The following is a 20,667-nucleotide window of genomic DNA, read 5'->3' as shown; positions in this document are numbered from 1 at the left end:
CACATTGACAGCGACTGTAGATAGAACATGAATTAGAAAATGCAAAAGACAAGCCAAGACAGGAGAACACTAGATATGGTGGATGTCAAGGAAAAACCCTAAGATGGGGAAAACCTTTTGATCAATTCTTCTTATTATTATATCAAATGTTTAGCAGAAAGAGAGTACAAAAAGTCAAAATTGACTTGCCAAATCAAAGTCAAAACAGCCTTGTCAAAACTGCAATCAAATTCAGCCCTAACCAGAAAGTCAAAGATGGTCAACGCAACAGCAAAACATCCACTTTGAAGTTCGATCAAAGGCAATCAAACTCAGCCTCCTTAACTGGTCAAACAACAGTCAAAATAGTTCTCTTTTGAGAAGTCAAACCTAGTCAACGGAAGTCAACTTCTACAATCAAACAGGCTTGCGGTCAATGCAAGTAAAAGTACCCATAAATTCTTGGTTTCTATGCCAAACAGTACAGCCTACCAAAAACGAAATTTTCCCACAAAATCGCAAGCAAAGGATGAGTCAAAATGCCTAGTCAATGCTAGTCAAACCCTACAATAGTTTTGAAATTTTGGCCCTGTAATCTGCCCAAAAAATCTGTCCTCCCTACCACACATGTGGGAGAAAAAATATGCCCAATAGTTGCATGAACCAATGAGAGAAGAAAAGAGAAGAATGTGTGAGTGAGTGAGGTGCCAAATGAGGTTGGAGGTCTCTCTTATTTATACAAATCGTTGAGGGTGAAGTGACATGTCTCTTGGGCTTCATGAGCCTACATGATGATGTGGCTGACCTTGACAATTTGCACATGTGTGGGCATAAATTCAAAAACACATTTCTGCTTGTCCAAATTTGATGATCTTTAGGTCGATTTTGGTCCTCTCGAAAAGAGGAATTCAATGCAATCATCATCTCCATCAAATGAGTTGTCCAAAGTGGAATTTGGCCCTAGTTGCCAATTTTAACACTCCCTCTCAACTAGGGAGAATTCCACCTGCCAATCCATCCATCATCATCCATCATCATGCCATCTTGTTGTCATGTACCATCTTTGTATCTCGTCTCTACTTTGTTGAACACTGATATAGATAATGAAGAAGAATCAATCGAGAGTGAGTCAAAAGACCTTACCACTCTCCACCGACAAAAATCAACCTAGGGGTAGAACCCCAATCAAACTTGATCCCAAATCAAGTTGTTGAACATCATGCATCCTAGACATAGGGAGTACGGCAGTACACGATGCATCCATCTATAGTGCTATGGTCCCTATCCACTTTTCCCAACTCATTGGCCAGATGAGAGGTACTTCCCATGAGCCCTGAACTACATGGGTAGGATGTATGCTGGGGCATCCGGAGGAGAAGGTGAACCACTCATCCTGCTCATATGCCATAGGAGAAAGGGAACCACTCATCCTATGCATATATCATCAATTGTAGGGGAAGGTAAACCACTCACCCTACACATGTGTCATCAATCGAGGGGAAGGTGAACCACTCACCCTACACACATGTCAACCATCATGGGGTATCACAGGGGAAGGTGAACCACTCACCCTGTACATAGCGCACCTATAGGGGAAGGTGAAACACTCACCCTATGGTCGCTCATAACTGCAAGAAGTACACCTAGCCCCCAGGAGCTCCCAAAGCTTACTGTCCAACTCAAGTGGGACCCTCATGAGAGGGTCCTTCCACAACTCCAAGTCTCTCTCGGAAGGCTAAGAATTTGACCTTCTCAAGGGCTTCAATGTTGAGAAATCTAGGGCATCGAGGTTAAGTGATTTCTCTTCAATTTGATAACTGCTTGTGAATGATTTTTACTTCTTAGATTAGGATCTTCTTTTATCTTATGTTATTATAGTTATTCTTCATCAAACAGCTATCAATGCATAAACCATAAAGAGACAAGAGACACAGAATATAGGCTATCAGCCAGGGCCAAAACCTCTCCTTCTTGAGAGGAAAACCTGAACAAATTCTTCTTCTTATAGAGATTCCAATTGACGAATACCAAGACCAAGACCCTAGACCTTTTTGCCACTCCAAGACCAAGTCACAAACCTTCCTTGATGAAATCCTTCTTGAAACAAACTTGTTGCTCTTTCCTTCTCCTATGGTCAACGCAAGTCAAACTGTCTGCACTACTACAATTTCGGTTTCATCCACAGATCTGCAACCTCAGCTTATCTTATACCCTTGCAATTCTCACATGTGAGTTGTTTGGAGGTATCTTCCTTCTTCACTTAACTAGGAGACTCAATCTTATGACCTTGGCTATGATATATGCTGATATAAAGATCTTCTTTTGTGCTTCTTCGCTGACTAAGGAAACCCTACTGCAGAACCTTTAATATATGCCACACGTGCAAGGAAAAGGTAACCAAAACAGTGCCTAAATAGCTCAGATTCTTCTCCTTCTTCTTGCGTTGGATGAGAGGCTTCTACTTCTCTTTTTTGCACTTTTTGTTGTACTTCAGATGCATGACTGAATTTAGTGCCTAGAATGAAAGTCAAGCTGCCTATAAATAGTAGTTTTCCCATGCAAATTAGCCAACATGACTTGGAGACAAGGCCGACATGCCTTTTGGAGATTATCTTTCTTTCATCTTGAGCCAACTTGAAGGAGAGGTCTTGTGCTTGTCTTGGAGGGCTTTCATGCTTATTTTAATGACTCATACAAAATGTAACATGCCCAAGAAGGGTCCTTCATACATGACATTGACTCAATTTGACTTTTATGACTAGATGACAAAACCTAAAGGCTCACAATGGGAGCCATTACTAAAAATAAAATTCCTTGCTCATGAAACCCATGAGACAAGTATTACAATAATAATTTTTATTTTTCTTCTTTTCATCAATTACTTAAAAACACAATTACACATGTCATTATGAAGACTGAACCTAGTTACACTTTTCAACATTCATGACAATGTCAGCAATTTGCTCATGGGTCTTGATGTGTTGAAGCCTTATTGCTCCTCGTTGTACCATATCCCAGATAAAGTGGTACTTGATGTCAATGTGCTTGGAGCGGTCGTGGAATACTTGATTCTTTGAAAGGCGAATCCCACTTTGGTTGTCGCAATAGATCACGGTGGTATCCAGAGCGTGCTCAAATAGCTCACTGAAGAGCTTCCTCAACCAAATAGCTTCACAATAGGCCATACTATCTGTAATGTATTTGGCCTTGGCGATGATGCTTAGACCAACCGATTTTTGCTTCCTGCTTATCCAAGAAACTGAAGCAGACCCCAATGAGAAGCAACATCCTGACGTGCTCTTTCAATCTACTATACTGCCAACCCAGTCAGCATCAGTATACCCATGTAGCCTCAAATTCCCGACAGTGTATCTCAGCCCATAGTTGTTGTGCCACGAAGATAGCTTAAGAGATTCTTAGTAGCAATCCAATGTATGTGATGAGGCTCAGCGATAAATTGACCCAACGTATTCACAGCGAAACATATGTCCGAACAGGAGTTTACCAAGAACATCAGGGCCCCCACAAGTTGTCGATACTCGAAAGGGGTTACCAATTCAAGCCCAGTCGCACTTCCACATAGCTTCTTGAAGTTGACTTCCATCGGAGTAAACACAGACTTGCAATCCACCATCCCACATCTCTCTAGCAGCTTCACAATGTATTTTCCTTAAGAAATGAAAATCTCGCCTGGCTTTTGCCAAACCTCCAAGCCTAAGAAGTAATGCGTCAGTCCTAGGTCCTTCATTTCGAACTCGGAAGTCAACTCCCTCTTGCATTGATAAATGAGAGGGTCCACACCAGTAAGAAAGAGATCATCTACATAAAGGACCAAAATGAGAGGCATGTCCTTTTCAACCTTGAAGTATAGGTTTGGTTCAACATAGGTCCTTGTAAATCCCAGCTTCATAAGATAATTGTCAATCCTTTAATATCAAGCCCTAGGGGCTTGCTTCAACCCATAGAGGACGTTTTTCAACCTACATACATGTGTCCTTCGGTCTTGTACTTTGAACCCCTGAGGTTGTTCCAAGTAGACTTCCTCCTTAAGCGAGCCATGCAAGAAAGCAACCTTAACGTCCATTTGATGTAGGCTCCATCCTTGAGTGGCAATGAGAGCGATAATAGATCAAATAGTGGTATATTGCGCAACCAGAGCAAATATCTCGTCATAGTCCACTCATTTTGAGAAAAGCCCCGAGCAACGAACCTAGCCTTATATTTTTCAGCACTTCCATCAGCTCCATGTTTGATTTTGTAAAGCCATGTAGAGGTGACCACAGACTTTTCCTTGGGTCTAGGCACCACATCCCCAACATCATTCTTCATTATTCATTCATATTCCTCATTCATTGCATCCTTCCATACTTGGTGCTTTACGGCTTCTTCGAACGTGCATGGTTCAGCTTGAACGATAGTACTCATAGCAGCCAAGTACCCTTGATACCTATTCGACTTCTTACTTTCGTGAAATGTCCATAGAATCATCGGGCAACTAGAGCAAATATCTCGTCATAGTCCACTCATTTTGAGAAAAGCCCCGAGCAACGAACCTAGCCTTATATTTTTTAGCACTTCCATCAGCTCCATGTTTGATTTTGTAAAGCCATGTAGAGGTGACCACAGACTTGTCCTTGGGTCTAGGCACCACATCCCCGACATCATTCTTCATTATTGATTCATATTCTTCATTCATTGCATCTTTCCATACTTGGTGCTTTACGGCTTCTTCGAACGTGCATGGTTCAGCTTGAACGATAGTACTCATAGCAGCCAAGTACCCTTGATACCTGTTCGACTTCTTACTTTCGTGAAATGTCCCTCTTGGAGCGGTATGTCTTTTAGCATCTTCAAGAGTATCTTTGAGCCATAGAGGTTGTTTCCTTGAGGTAGAGGGATCACTCGGAGGTGGATCAATAGGATCCATCGGACCATCAACATCGAGCATAGGTTCATCTGTCGAAGGTTCATCCTGTTTTTCCATAGCATCATCATTGTCCTTCCTTGGAATAGGAAGATCTTTGGCTTTCCCAAGGACAGTATCTTCATCAAAGGTGACATCACAACTTACTTCCACATCTCTTTGACCAAGTACATATATTCTATATGCCTTTGAATTTTCACTATAGCCAACCAATATACCTTTCTTCCCAAATGCTTCCAACTTATTCCTTTTCTCTTTAGGCACATGAAAATACACGGGATAGCCGAATATTCTAAAACGAGAAACATCAAGTTTCTTACAAGTGAAGATCTCCTTGAGTGTCTTGAAATCCAATGCTTGATGTGGGCTTCTATTTTGAACATATACGACCATGTTGACAGCTTCTCCCCATAAGAACTTCGGCAGACCTTGATCATGGAGCATGGCACAAGTGGCTTCCATGATTTTTCAATTCTTCCTTTTAGCAACTCCATTTTGCTTAGGAGTGTATGGAACGGTTGTCTCCCTCTTAATGCCAGCCTCTCTGCAAAAGTCATTGAATTCATTTGATTCATATCTGGTTCCATTGTCGGTCCTCAATATCTTGATCTTCTTCCCTGTTTGACTTTCCACCAATGCTTTGAAAGAACAGAACCATTTGAACACTTCATCCTTCTTATTTAAAAAATAGATCCACGTTTTGCATGAGAAGTCATCCACAAACATTGCATAATATAAATATCCTCCCAGATAGGTCAAAACGAACCAATTGAAGAATATCAAAAGTCTTGCTTTCACTAGAAGGGAATGGTCCCTTTGTAAGTTTCCCAAGTGCACAACCCTGACAAACACCTTCATGGTTCATATTGAACTCCGGCATACCTACGACCATCTTCCTTACCCCAAATAACGCTTTGTAATGTAAGTGGGGCGAACATCTAGTGCCATAGCTCAAATTGAAGAGAAGTATCACTGGCCAAAGCTCCCAAAGGACTTCCTCCAACTTGATAGAGACCATCAACCCTAAATCCAAGAGTAAATGCATCTTTATTGTTTCTTTGCCAAATACGTACATTTCTATCAATGAACGCTACCTTGAAGCCTTTATCTTCCATGACAGAAATAGACACCAAGTTCTTCTTCAAATCGGGCACATGCAAAACTTCTAGTAGATGAATGGTTTGACCTTGATTCAAGTGAAGAGTGACAATACCTATCCTTTTCACGAGGTAGGTGGCATTATCTCCAAGTGTGATCTTCAAATTAGTCTTCATTTCAACCAAATTTGAGAGGGTCTCAGTGTAACCAGTGAAGTGCCTTGAGGCTCCACTTTCAATCAACCAATGATCCAAAGTATTCGGAGGAGAGGCAATAGATAGAGCGGAAATAAGATAGAATTCATCTTGTTTTTCTACAACATTACTTTCATCATACCTAGTATTTCTCGTCCTTTTGGGAGGTCAACCATTTCCATTTCAAGTAGCAGGAGCACTCCTCTTTCCTTTGTTGTTGAACCTATTGTTCCTTTGATTTCCATTGCCTTTGAAATTGTTGTGGTTGTTGTTGTCATCATCCCTTGGAGAATTCTTCTTGTGAGGACACTCTCTAGCATAGTGGCTGAACCTGTTGCAATTGTAGCACCTTCCTTTTCTTCCTTCTTTGAATCCTTTCTTGGATCCTTGACCCTGTCTCCTTGAACCAACATTATTCTTCCTTTCTGCATGAGCAGAGAAAGCAGTACATTCATTTACATTTGAGGGCTTGTCTCTCTAGATCATCCTAGTCTCCTCTTGAGTGCTTCTAGCCAATAACTCATCAAAACCAGGTATCCTGTCATTGTTGAGAATGGTGGTGACAAATACATCCCATGGTCTTGGAAGACCTCCAAGAGCAATGAGCGAGAGCTCCCTGTCAAATAACTTCTCCAATAGATAGCAAGTCATTCTTGATTTGCATTATTCTCATGAAGTAGGATTGAAGGGACTCCCCTTTATCCATCTTGATATCCTTCAACTTGTTTTTGAGAAAGAGGATTTGATTTGCATTGTTCACTTTGAACATCCCAACCAACTTATCATATATCTCCTTAGAAGCTCCCAAATCAGAAATGCTTTTGACTAGAGTCAACAAAAATTTTCTTTGCTTTGACCTCACCTTTTCTATACTTCGTCTTAGCAGCAGTCGGTGCATTTGAAGGAGGCTCCACCACTTTTCCCTGCACATAGTCCAATACTTCATGCTCCTCCAAAGTCAGGTCCAAAGTCATCTTCCATGCATGATAGTCAGATTTGTCATTGAGCTTGTCCTCAGTCTTGAAGTAAGATGAAGAAGCCATTGAAGCTTGTCCATAAATCTCTCTTGGCGATTGCCTCTCTCTCTCTCTTGCTTGGGCTTTGTCTTCACCTGAGCTCTGATACCATGTTAATTTTAGTTAACAATGGTATGTTCTATGCTTAGCACAATTATTTCAATGTTCCTTTAGCATCCCAATGACAATTTCCAATTTAGTTTTTCAATAGCAATCACATCAACCATAAATCACATTGACGGTAACTATAGATAGAACATGAATAACAAAATGCAAAAGACAAGCCAAGACAATAGAACACCAGATATGGCGGAAGCCAGGGAAAAACCCCAAGATGGGGAAAACCCCTTGATCAATTCTTCTTATTATTATATCAAATGTTCATCAAAGAGAGAGAGTACAAAAAATCAAAATTGACTTGCCAAATCAAAATCAAAACAACCCTGCCAAATCTACAGCCAACTACAGTCAAATTCAGCCCTAACCAGAAAGTCAACGATTGTCAGCGCAGCAGCAAAACATCCCCTTTGAAGCTCGGTCAAAGGCAGTCAAACTCGACCTCCTTAGCTGGTCAAACAGCAGTCAAAATAGTCCACTTTTGAGCAGTCAAACCTGATCAACAGAAGTCAACTTCTGCAATCAAACAGGCCTGCAGTCAACGCAGGTCAAAGTTCCCATAAATTCTCGGTTTTTGTGCCAAACAGTACAGCCTGCCAAAAACAAAATTTTCCTACAAAATCACAGTCAAAGGATGAGTCAAAGTGCCTGGTCAACCCTGGTCAAACCCTTCAACTGCTCTGAAATTTCAGCCCCGTAATCTGCCCAGAAAATTCGTCCTCCTTGCCACACGTGTGAGAGAAAAGATATGCCTAATAGTTGTACGAACCAATGAGAGAAGGAGAGAGAAGAATGTGTGAGTGAGTGAGGTGCCAAATGAGGTTGGAGGTCTCTCTTATTTATACAAATTGTTGAGGGTGAAGTGACATGTCTCTTGGGCTTCATGAGCCTACATGATGATGTGGCTGACCTTGACAATTTGCACATGTGTGAGCATAAATTCAAAAACACATTTCTGCTTGTCCAAATTTGATGATCTTTAGGTCGATTTTGGTCCTCTTGAAAAGAGGAATTCAATGCAATCATCATCTCCATCAAATGAGCTGTTCAAAGTGGAATTTGGCCTTAGTTGCCAATTTTAACAAGAAGACATGAGTGGTTTGTAATATCCCCGATTTTGTGAGCATGGGAATCACTAAGGAATTTTGCTCAATTTTGGTAATATTAATTAGAAGAAAAGGGGCAAATATTATTTTGGAGAAAGGCAGAAAATATTATTTTATTGGAGGATGGCAGTAAATTATTATTTTATTGGAGAATGGCGGCAAATTATTATTTTATTAAAATGGCAGCAAAAGTCACTTAGTGGAAAATGGCCCCCAACAATAAAATAATAATAAAAAGGAGTCTAGAAGTATGGAGAGAAATTATAAAAGGAGGATGGGCTAATTTGTTGATCATCCTATTCCTATCATATATCATTGACATTGAAAAGAAACTCAAGTGAGTTTCAGACTTATAGATTTCAAGCAAAACTGTAAGCTGATTTCGATGGACTACGAGTCTCTTGATCCAATTTCGAAAGACACTCCTTGCCTCCCTAGTTGGATTATTTTCTGGGTTTATTTGAAGATCTGACAAATTTTATTTGGAGGCAAACTTCAGTATCTTGGTGATTTCAAGGAACTCCCCAGCATCTTGTATATTTGCAGGGTTTCGTGATCCATTTAACCAAAATCGATCTCAAGTATTTTGCTGCCATTAGAAGTTGGGCTAAATCAGGGGAAAGGGCCGAGTTCATAACTTGTAGAGGTCTAAGCCGAATCTGAACCAAAGGAGTGTGAATATGTGAGTAAAGAAGACTGAAATTCAGTGCTTGGAAGGACCACAAGTTGGCTGAAAGAAAGGGTCCAATCTCACCTTCAAAAGGGTACCTCACTCATCCATTCAAGAACACGAATTTGCATGTGTAGATTGCTGGTTGCATTGCCACTGATTTGAGGGTCGAGCTGCCTTGAAAAGGCTGATTTAATGCTGAAGGAGTCTGCACAAATGCTGTTACAATGACTGGTCTCCTTGGTGAAGAGAGAGAGTGTGACTTGCAGAAGATTGAGAGAGGAATTTCTCTCTGGTTTGCTATACACACCACCACAGTCTTCATTCTGCCCAGACCGAGTTCTATTCAGCTGAAAGAGGACAATAAAGCATTCATCTTGATGGCTGAGAGTGCGTGTGGGAGAAAGGGACAAGTTCTTCCTTGTAGCTGAACCATATTCCAGCGAATACTGTCATGTGGGGCAAGTTGGGGCTGATATAGAGCAGTACCATTCCATACATTTGGGCATCTGAAATGAGAGGATTAGCTGCTGATTGTAACCAGGTTCTCCTATAAATTTTATAATCTCTGCTTTTTCCTTTCTGACTGTGTCATGTTGCACATCTGGAATATACATTTCTGAGTTTTTCTATATTGAAGAAATAGTGTTTTGAATGGCTGTAGTATTCAATATTCATGGTTGAATGATGTAATGATGTCTATGTGATTATTATTCCTGATCTGGTTGTCTATGCAGTATTAATTTGGTTCTACTCTTTATCATTTAAGTGACATGGCAAGAAATACACTTACAGTAGTCTAACCACATACTAAGTGTTTGACAAAATCTCACTAAGACCAGATTTGACAAAACTCATTAAAATTGGGTAATACTTAACGTATTTCCAAAATAGAACATTACATGATTCCCATTCCCTTCATTGAGAAGACCGTAATCCATTTGCATTTCCAGAATACTGCAAAGATTCTGTGTTTGAAAAAAAGTTTCAAATTTCCTCATTTTTGTGAATGAGGTTTGAAATGTTATTTAAAGAAATATTTAAATGCAGGTATACCTGAAAATCACAAATATCTGCAAATATGTTTTCATGTAATTTAGCGATTTTCCTTTCTGTCTGGACCCTAATATTTCTGTAATCCAGTTTCCTGCCCATTTGGATTTTTAAAAGTGAAATGCCCATTCTCTTTTCATGTTTACTTAGAAAAGGTTTTGGTGTTCATTCCAAATGTAGTGTTTTAACTTTTAGATAAACAACACAACATGCACAACTAAGTAACCCGAATATTGTGGCTTCAGTATACTCACTCAATCTGTGAAACCTTATCTCACTAACGCTTGTTATGGAATGATGATATCAAGCTGAAACTTAGAAGCAAATACCTTAGTAGCCAATAAAAATATCAGGCTAACAACAATAAATGTTAAATATAAGAAAAGGCAGGTTTAGCCACAGAATGTAAATAAGATTGCGATAATTGTATGAAAACCTTCTTGGGCTGTAAGAGATGTGAACAACAATTCTCTCATCTGCTTCCCCATTTTCGTAGACCGGTACTGCTCTTGCAATTGTCTTCACTGCCTGGTATCACAGTTTAAGATAAGAGACATCTTGAGGATTAGATTGGAAGGTGTAAACAATTCTTCATCTAACAAGATTCAATAATGAATTCCAAAACATATAGGAGAAACATTTCAGGGATTTCAGATCCTAAGAAACAAGTGCAGCAAAAAAAGTAGCATGCTATGTGCACTACCATATAAAATTCCCATTTTAGAGAAGGAGATATAAAATGACCATTAGTCCTCACTAGGGTGCGCCGCCCAAGCTAGGGCCAGTACATGCTCCTGGTTCATCAATGTGAATTAAGTTTGCAACTTGGTAGTTTTTGTGTGGCAATGTTATTTTGTATGCTGTTTTGCAAAATTTGCATGCGAACTGGGACAGCTTTCCACTGGACATCAGCTGCTGCAGATTGAAACATGCATGCTGTATTTCATCTGAATGGTTGCATAGAACAGTAATGTGGAAATTCATTGTAGATTCTAGTAGTAGACTCTTAGGTTGAAAGCTACATGGGAAAATTCTAACATTGGACAGGAAGCTGGTTGGTGCAGTTTGGAGATCTGCCCTAGGTCTTTTGAGGCTCGGGATTCTCTACTCATGGTCATTTCCTTCCTGTTCATAGTGTTAACAATCAAATCCATTCGCAGTTGCAGTGCATTGAAGAGGGCACTATTCCACATAAAAATTAGAGCAGAAATGGGCGACCAAGTTCTGCCCAAGTTCCTCTCCAAAGCCCAACTTTTTGAGCTCAAGGGTGTTTTGAAGACCCTTTAGGAAGATTCCTGTTGGACATATAACTGAAAATAACTACTAGACAAGCATGTATATGATGAAGAAGAGAATGTGTGTTAGTTTTTGTGGAAAGGCTAGAATATATGTATTCTCCAATACCCAGAAATTGTTTCTGGAAATTCCACCTAGAGACGACTTAATTAGATTTATTAATCGGTTTTTAATATTTCCTAAGACTAAACTTAGGAAATATGATTAATTAATCATAATTAATTAAGTCATGATGTGAATGTTATAGAAACTCACACAGATCGACAGGGAAATAAACTGGGCCATCGATTATGTTTTACTCTTGGCCGTTGGTGCTCCAACAGAAGATTAGAAGAAGAAGTCAATGGGTAGATAGAGAACACACCAGTGTAGTTACTCAATTGCCCAGGCAGATCGATTTTCTCAGTGGCTAAAGTTCAGCAGAGGAGATAGAGCCAGAGGGTGAGTTGCATGAGAGAGAGAGGAGGTATCAGCAGTGGTCTGGGAAGTGCAGGACGAATTCAAGAAGAGACAATGTGATGAGAGATGCAGTCCACTAGAGCACTGCGCAGAGGGTGACGCAAAGACACCAGCATATGGGCAGAGGGTCCATCTCGGGGTCAGGGAGTCACTGTGGAGAGTGAGAAATTTGTTACTAAATTTCTCTCACTATTTTCCTCTGTTTTGTTGTCTGAATTCTTGTACATGAATTATTGTTGAAAATTTAATAAGCAAACCCTCATTTGTTGCACCGGTTTTCTCGCATTGGGTTTTTCCAAGGACAATTGTCCAAAAATAACTGTGTCAATATCTTTATGTGTGTGCTAGAATTTCTCTAGTTTTCCAGCATTTATTTTTCTTACACAGTATTTGTTTTGTGAAGGTTGCAGTGTATATGTTTCAATATTTGTCATAGGGAACTGCAAATAGTTTGTTTAATTAATTTAACAAATAGAAGAAATATTATCAGTTGTTGCAATAGGATTCTGGGTTTCGGAATTTTCACATGGTATCAGAGCGCAGATAGAAGTCGGAGAGCTCAGTTGCAGAGAGGAGAAGGAGCTTCATAGCACTACGTAAGCAGCTGCTCGAAACCCTAGAGGTTGTGCAGTCCCCTTGGCCAGGAGGGTTAATTTTTTAGGAAAAGTCTATTTCTTTGAGAGAGTTGACAAAGAAATTTTTGCAGAGGGAGCAGCAGTGTTTTTTGCAGAGTAGATTTCCAGCTAGGATGCAATATTTTGCAGCAACAAAATCAGCATTAGGAAGGAAAGGAGAAATAGCACAAAAAATCATGGATAGAATCAACAATCAGGAAGCCTCAGAATTATCTTCCAGGTTGGAGGATGAGTTTGCGTGCTTGTCAGGTTCGGCATCATCTGGTGTCTAGTATATTGATAGTAGAGCTTCGTCTCAGATGACAGGAGTTAGAGAATATTTCTCTAGCTATCAATAGGAGCAGATGGACTTCCAGATTACAATACGCAACAAAACTAAATGTACTTCGGTAGGGAGAGGCACCATACAATTTCAGATAGAAACAAGAACCAACAACAGCGCGACAATGTACTGCATGTGCCAGGATTGGGTGTAAACCTAATTTCAGTGTCATAGTTACAGGACAAGGGGTATGATGCACACTTGGGGAAGAAAGTGTATGTCAAACACTCTAGCTAGAAGAAGGTGAGACAGATTGGAGCTCAGAGCAACAGGCTATACAAGTTGCAGCTCGATTCTACAATGGCATTGATAGGCAGTGATAATAGCAATGGGAAGGAGCTGAACGAACTGTTTGGAATTTCCAACAGTGTGTGTTTGTAGATTAACATAATCGGAGATTTACATTTTGATTGAAGCTTTTGAGGTTTAAGCTACCTAGGTTTAGGGTTATTTTTTTCCAAGTGCAGAATCTGCTTAACATGGTCCAAAATCTAGCACTTCAAACAAGAATTGAAAGGTATATCTTTCAGATGGGGAAGCAACAATAAAGAACCAAGAAGATAAAGAAATACTATCTCAAACAACTTCCCATTAAATGCTAGGAGAGAGTTGAGAACGAACAACTATGTAGTAACACGTTGACATGATTAAAAAGGAAAACACAATCTAGAGTTGCAAACGGATCAATCGTCAATGGAAATAAAGAACCGAGAAGAAAAAAAAATACTACCTCAAACAACTTTCCATTCGATGCAAGGAGAGAGTTGAGGATGAAGAACTATGTACTGACATTGTGACATGACTAAAAAGGAAAACACAATCTAGAGTAACAAACGAATCAATGGTCAATGACAATCCCTATCAAACAGAATAAATGCAAGAGGTGGATTTTGTAGTGTACCGATAGGGAGATCCTTTTCTTGTAAACAAGGAGCCTAATCCACAAGGGGAGATTGACACAAACTTCTGTGATGATAATGAAATCTGGCAAACCACAGAGAAGATTAAGAAAAAAGGAGCAATTTTGAACTTCCCTAGAAGGTTGTTGGTGGAGAAGGACATCTACAAATGGTATCCTAGCAATTAGGAAACAAAAGCTGGGAAGTGGAGTCCCTATGGGGCCTTGGTAAAGACTGCATCTCCCATTCTTCAAAAATAAGGAACAGCACAAGGCATTTACTGGAATGGAATATGGATGATTGCAAGAGCCCTAGCTTATGTACAACCTTGGTATGAAAACTTTGATCCAACATCCACATCTAGATTCTAAACATAAATATCCTCTCAAGGGAATTTCCCTGGTTGCTATAACATTTCCATGAACATATTCAGAAGCCAGATCAACATTTTGGTCTATTTCTTGTAGGCAACAAGAGAAAATTGTACTCAATGTGACCCAACGATGGAGTGCTTTTAGATGTGGACATTTCAAGGAATCTCCCCTCAAAGATCCAACTTTGCAGTGGAGGTCTGGTCCATGTATAGAAGAATCTCTATCTAAGCTTCCCCAATTATTCATTTGCGTGCTTTTCATCTAGACATTTGATCAAAGATTGCCCTCCCAATAAGCAAGAGAACGCTATAACTTTCGAAGCCAGCAACAACAATAAAATTCAGGAAGAGAGCAATAAGGTAACATAAATAAAACAAAAGCACTAACAAGAACTTAAAAGAGTAGCAAGTGAAGTAAATCAAAAGAAAATAAGCAAGTGCAAACTGAGGCCTAGTGAGTTGAATATACAATCCTGTTGACCACTGGGATGATACCTGATGATTATATGAAAGACTCCATGCCCAGGGATGCTCCAGAGGACACTTGTACCATCATATATCATCAGTCAACAGAGTTTTTTAACTCTAGTTCTATCTTCTCATCATCTTTCTTGTACCCAGATTCCACACCCTGCGGGGAATTGTAATAAATGATACTAGTAATGATGCGTTTTGAGTCTGTAACAGGCCTAGGATGTTGGGACTCAATCAGCAAACAAGTACACCTTGTAGTGTTTTCTTAATCAGGTTAATTACAATGTTCCACCAAGTCTCCGGGACGGGGAGACGCGGGTGCGGGGAGACGCACAAAGGGGACGTGTGGGAGAACCCTGAAATTTTAGGGAAATTTAGGGGAGACGGGGAGACGTCGAGGTATATATAATATAATTTTTAATTATATATATTATAAATTTATATATATGTATATAATTTTGAAATTTTCATGTTCATATTCATTGTTCAATAATGCTAATTCATCAAGATTCAATACCATAAGATTCAATAATAAAATTCAATATGAAATTCAAATATTCAAATACAATGTACATTGATCCATATCAATTATCATTCATCAATCATCATTCTATAATTTACATCATTCTATAATTTACATTGAAAACCAAAATAATAACTGAAACTAACATATATTCCAAACAGTTGTTTCTATATGATTAAATCAAAAAGTTATAAATAAATTAACTTCTAATATATCTGACCAACCTCTGCTATTTCGCTTTGGTTTTCACTAAAAGAATGACGATAGATGAACCACATACATGTAATCTTACAATGCTCTTAATTTGTTCACGGTCTAGAGGTTGGAAAACAATATACTCATCAATGCGATTCATGAACTCGGGGCGGAATGTCGTTTGAGCCACTTCCATAACCCTGTTCTTCATTCTCTCATACAGTTCCTCTTTTGAGCCAGGTTCATCATCAAGCCTACTTAGAATGTACTGAGAACCAATGTTTGAAGTCATAATAATGACAGTGTTGGTGAAGCTTACAGTTCGACCCTGAGAATCAGTGACCCTTCCGTCATCTAAAATCTGAAGTAGAATATTGAAGGCATCTATATGTGCCTTCTCAATTTCATCAAACAGAATAACTGCATAAGGCCTTCTACGTATAGACTCAGTCAACTGTCCCCCTTCTTCATAACCCACATACCTTGGTGGTGCTCCAATCAGCCTTGAAACTGCATGCTTCTCCATGTATTCACTCATGTCAATCCTCACTAGAGCTTCATCAATATTAAATAAATAGGATGCAAGAGCCTTAGCTAATTCTGTTTTGCCAACACCTGTTGGGCAACGACTACTAAGTGCTAACAGCAAGCCGTTGCGTGGAGAAGAGTGAGGATGCGTTGAAGCTCTCGTGGGCGCAGTGAGAGCAGATGGAAGAAAAAAAAAGCGTTGAGGTAAGAGCATAATGAATGGCGGCAGAATGAAAACTTGAAAAGTGGAGTTAACCCTAACTTGTTCATGTAATTTTTTATTTGTAATTGTTAATTTAGTTTATTTTTATTTTTTATGTTTTTTTAATAAATTAATTTTCATTTTCTTTAATTTTTTTTTTGGTTTATAAAGGGTAATTAGACAAAAATGAAGGGGGGACGCCCAGAAGAACCCCATTTTCGGGGGGACGCCCAGAAGAACCCCATTTTTGGGGGGACGCCCAGAAGTACCCCTTTCGGGGAGTCGAGTCTCCCACATTGGGGAAACGCACCCCCTTGCGTCTCCCCGAGTCTCCCCAAAAGGGGGACGTGGGGAAACGCACCCTCGAGAGTCTCCCCGTCCCGGGTGCGTGGGGTGCGAGGGGTGCGTGCACCCCACCCTAGGGGACGCGTCCCCGTGGAACACTGGTTAATTATCCCTTATTTTTCAAAGGCGGATAATTTTATGGGTTTTCTCACTCACTTTTTAACCCAAAGTCGGGGTGACGGTTTGAAGGTTGAGCCCCTAACACATCTTAATCTCTAGACTCGATGTATATTACCATACTAAATCACACAAAAAATTTCATGGAATTTGGTTAGCTCTAGGTAGTCATTTTTTATTTTTTTAGATTTCCCGCAGGTAAAAAATTGCAACTAAAATTGTATTTAAATTGTAATAAGTGTGGTCTAGAGAAGTTGTATGGGGTATGAGTAATCAAAATTACACCTCTCACCTTCAATTTTCTACTATGACAAACTTTGAGGGGTTAATAATATGTTTTGGACCCTCAAAACCCACATTTCCTAAGTTTAGTGGAAATTGTGGCATTTAATTAAGCTAGAATTAAATAAAATAAAGAGAAATAAATTATTCCATGTGACAAAATGATGTGGAAATGACTTGGAAATTATCCTAAGTCAAAGAGTTGAGTCAACGGACATGTGGAAGATGACTGAGCACACTGCATCATAAATACACCATTATTTCATAAAATCGAATTTCCCAGAGATAAAGCAGCAGTTGCACATGTGGAAAATCGAATTTATTAGAGGAGCTCATGCACTGAAGGAATATTCCATGGTATATTTGGACTGAAGATTAGGTGGGGCCTCATCTCACAGTTATCTCAGGTTCTTCTACTCTTAGCACTCCACTCTTGAGGATTACGAGTTTCACTTGGCCAGACTACGAGTTGCACATGGAGGAATCACGCAGTTCCTGGGGACCTATGCAAAGCTATCTGGGGATCATCTACATATGTGGCATCACTTAGTTCGAGTTTGCATTTGTTGACTGGAGTTATCACGGTACTTGGATTCACTCATGGATGAGTTTACTATGCCATATATGGAATTTGATTTCCCTTGATGTGCACATATGGAATTCAATTTTGCTTTGATGTCTCTATCTTCTCCACATCGAACTTGACTTATCTTTCCTTGGGATTTGCTCCAAGTTCAGTTCTCACATGCATTCTTCCTTGGGATTTGCTTCCAACTCTCTATATAATGAGGCTATATGCTCTCATATTGTATCATGTAATGAGTTATTGGGCTTGAGGAAACTCTGTCATTTTGTATTTGCATACTTTCTTAATACAATCAAGACTTTGGGGCTATCTGGCTAGTGTTCTCTTGGCGTTATGAAGTGATGTCCTTTCATGCTATTGCTATTGTGTTTAATTTATTTCGCATATTGAATTAATATTAATTTATACTTTCCATCTTGCTTGGATTGATGTGTGCACGCTATCTTGCACATATCATTGATTTAAAGTAGTATTCTAGGGATAAGCTTGCCAATTCATTTTAGGAGGAATGCTTAGTTTATCTTATTCATTATATTGCTCTAATCTTGTGCAAACTAATATGTATTCAAGTGTGTAGGAAAGATCTTTTGTATTGTGCGCAAGAATCCATCTGGAAGTGGGAGAAATCTCAATTAGATCAACTCACTCTTAGAGTCAAAGTGATCCAAGACCAACCATTTTTTTGCTCCAAGTTTTCCATCCAACGAAGAGCAAAAAAGAGTTTTCTTACTCTATAGCTACGTGATCATCAATTTAAATTCAAAATACTTCTTTGATTCTAGTTCTTTCAAAGTTATATCTCATATTCAAGAGTCATTTTCAAAGCTAAGCAAGTATAGGGGGTCACTCTCATTACTTGAGTCAATACTTTGTAAATTAAATTCTAAGTTTAGTTTTGGTTTCTTTTTCCTAATTTCACACTGACAATTGTTTTTTTTTGTCTTTTGCAACCCATACGCTTGAGCATTAGGCAACAAGGAGATTGAGGAAAAGCTTTGGAAAGCTTCTCACTCATGTGCATGCAGGACCCCCTCACGCTATCCAAAGACTAATTTCTAGGGAGGCAATAAGCACTTGGGAGAGAGTTGCAAACTCATCTAGGTCGTGGGCCTTTTGAGCCTTGAGAATCTCTTTTGGAGAGTTTTTTCCATCTTCAAGTTTGTTGTTGTCATATTATTTTTTGGGGAGAAAGTCTAGCTTTGTTAGAGTCTCATCTTTGTAAAAATTTCTCTCGTATTGTGGGTTGCCCTTTTAAAGGCATTTTTACCTGCTTTAAGGGCTAATAAAGGATAAAATAAAATTGTTTGAAGGAGCTTGGGATTTTTCCCATGGCATCCCCCTTCCTCGCTTAGAGGGATTCTTGTGGGTGGCCTAATCTTGCTTCTAGTTTTTCTTAAATTTCTAGCTTTTAATTTCATATTGTGCAAGCTTAAACTCAACACATTTCACTCCACATGCAAGTTTTTTACTAATCTTGTATTTAAATTCCCACATGCATATGCTTCCAAATTGTAAACTTGAGAAAATCTCATCTTATGTGTAAACACTTCATACTTTGGCAAGTTTTAATTGTTTCATAATTTCTTCAAGTATATGCTTCACTACTCGGTCAATTTATGCTTTATGTCAAGAAAACTATTGTAGCACTATCCTTTATTTGAAACAATTGTAGCTTAAAGAAATCTATTCCATTTTACTTGCTTATTCTCCATTCAATGGTGCAAACACATATTAGCTTATTTACATTCTAGCCTCTCAAGTTTTGCAAACTATTTCTCTTTGAAGCATTTGCATGAAGCAGCATTAGATTAAATTGGGGAATTAACACAATTTGCACTTCAACTAGGCATTTTAAGATAGGAAGGCCCCAAGCCTCACTAAAATTTACCTCCAACTTAAGTTGGTTGAATAGACTTTTAAGGACCCTCTACCTCTATTGACTCCTCATTGTGAGATCCAAATATTTGGGCGAGGATGAGGTCTAAGGACTAGAGTTCAATTGTAACGTTGCCCTAGCACTAATTAATAAAATAAGCCGAGAACTCATTCCATCACATTTGTTGTGTTTGCAAAGTTCTTAAATTTCTTGCTATCTTGATGGTTTAAAGTCTCACATGCAAATCTTATTTCAGGAGGCACTTTGGATGCAAACATTGTAATCTCTTTTAATTTTGCAATAAGTTTAATTTTCTTGTACTTGGAAATTGGCTTATCTTTGGGTTTAATTGCATATTGTCATGAATGGTTGATTTCACTTTCAAGTACTATTATTTTGGGGTTGTAAACTTAATTGCATGTTGTCAGTTGGGTCTAACATTTGAGTTCTTTTTATCATCTCCTTCTCACAAGTAGATTTTTAATTGTATCTTTTTTGAGCAAGATAGTTTCCATGCTTTGATTTGTAGACTTATTCATCTTAAAAGCATTTATAATATCTTGTGCTAACAATTTATTGTTTCACTTTTTAGGACTATTTTGGCTTTCCATTTGAAAGCATTTCACTTCATTTTAAGCAAATACTTTTGAAGGCACTGGTTGTTTATGTATTTCATGCTTATCTTATGTATTGATGGTTATTGTTCATATCAGTTTTGCTTATAAATCTTAAAGAAATAATATATTTAACTCTAACAATTCTCCTAGAAACTCACATCTTTTTAACTTAACTTTTCATTAGGGACCACCCCCCTTAGCTAATCTAGGAGATAACTGAAACGGAAAGAGTTGGGATTAGTTTGACAGCCCCTGATCTGAGTTCCCGGCCACCAACCACACCTTGTGGGGTTGAAGGCTTTTCTCACTGACTTGTAGGTAGGTGTAGGCGGCAGGGTCAACAATTCCCATTAGGGGCTAATAAGTAGGTACCCAACTAGAATACCAAAAAGAATCATCCAATCCCCTCACCATGGTTCAGTACCTCTCAACACTTGGTGAATACAGAGATGAAATAGAGTTGTGACAATGGGATCAAGTCAAAGAATATGAAGGATCCACTTTATTACCCCTCAAACTCTTGCAACAAGGAAAAGTCTAACCAGAAGTATGAGAGCCTAAAGTAAACTACTAGGCAAGCCACCCAGTGTCCCTTCAGTGGCCTTGCCTCTCACTTTAGACTGACAAAAAGGGATCCTAGCCTAGGGGGTGTCCCTAAAGATCAACTTAGCCAAAATATTGTAGCGTGGGAGATTGAAATTAATTTAGCTGATTGAAAGTTGCAAATTACTTCCATGTTATTATGAGCAAGGTTAAAGTGTGATTTTCTAAATAAATTGGT

At 39.0% G+C, this 20,667-nt stretch overlaps 1 protein-coding gene across 3 annotated transcripts in view; it reads right to left on the bottom strand.

The window, feature by feature from the left end:
* LOC149260428 (oxidoreductase, zinc-binding dehydrogenase family protein) overlaps positions 1-20,667 on the bottom strand; it is a 305,468-nt gene that overhangs the window by 207,225 nt on the left and 77,576 nt on the right. For all 3 annotated transcript variants that reach the window (XM_089420726.1, XM_089420724.1, XM_089420728.1), the window contains exon 4: positions 10,594-10,685. In XM_089420726.1, coding sequence (XP_089276852.1) covers positions 10,594-10,685 — 92 coding nt within the window. The remainder of the gene's footprint in view (positions 1-10,593; positions 10,686-20,667) is intronic.

Source organism: Pinus tabuliformis, chromosome 6 (genome assembly GCF_031772625.1).
Source record: "Pinus tabuliformis cultivar Carrire ecotype Pingquan chromosome 6, CPIR1, whole genome shotgun sequence".
NCBI classification, from domain to species: domain Eukaryota; kingdom Viridiplantae; phylum Streptophyta; class Pinopsida; order Pinales; family Pinaceae; genus Pinus; species Pinus tabuliformis.
This window is presented reverse-complemented; position numbering and strand designations above follow the sequence as displayed.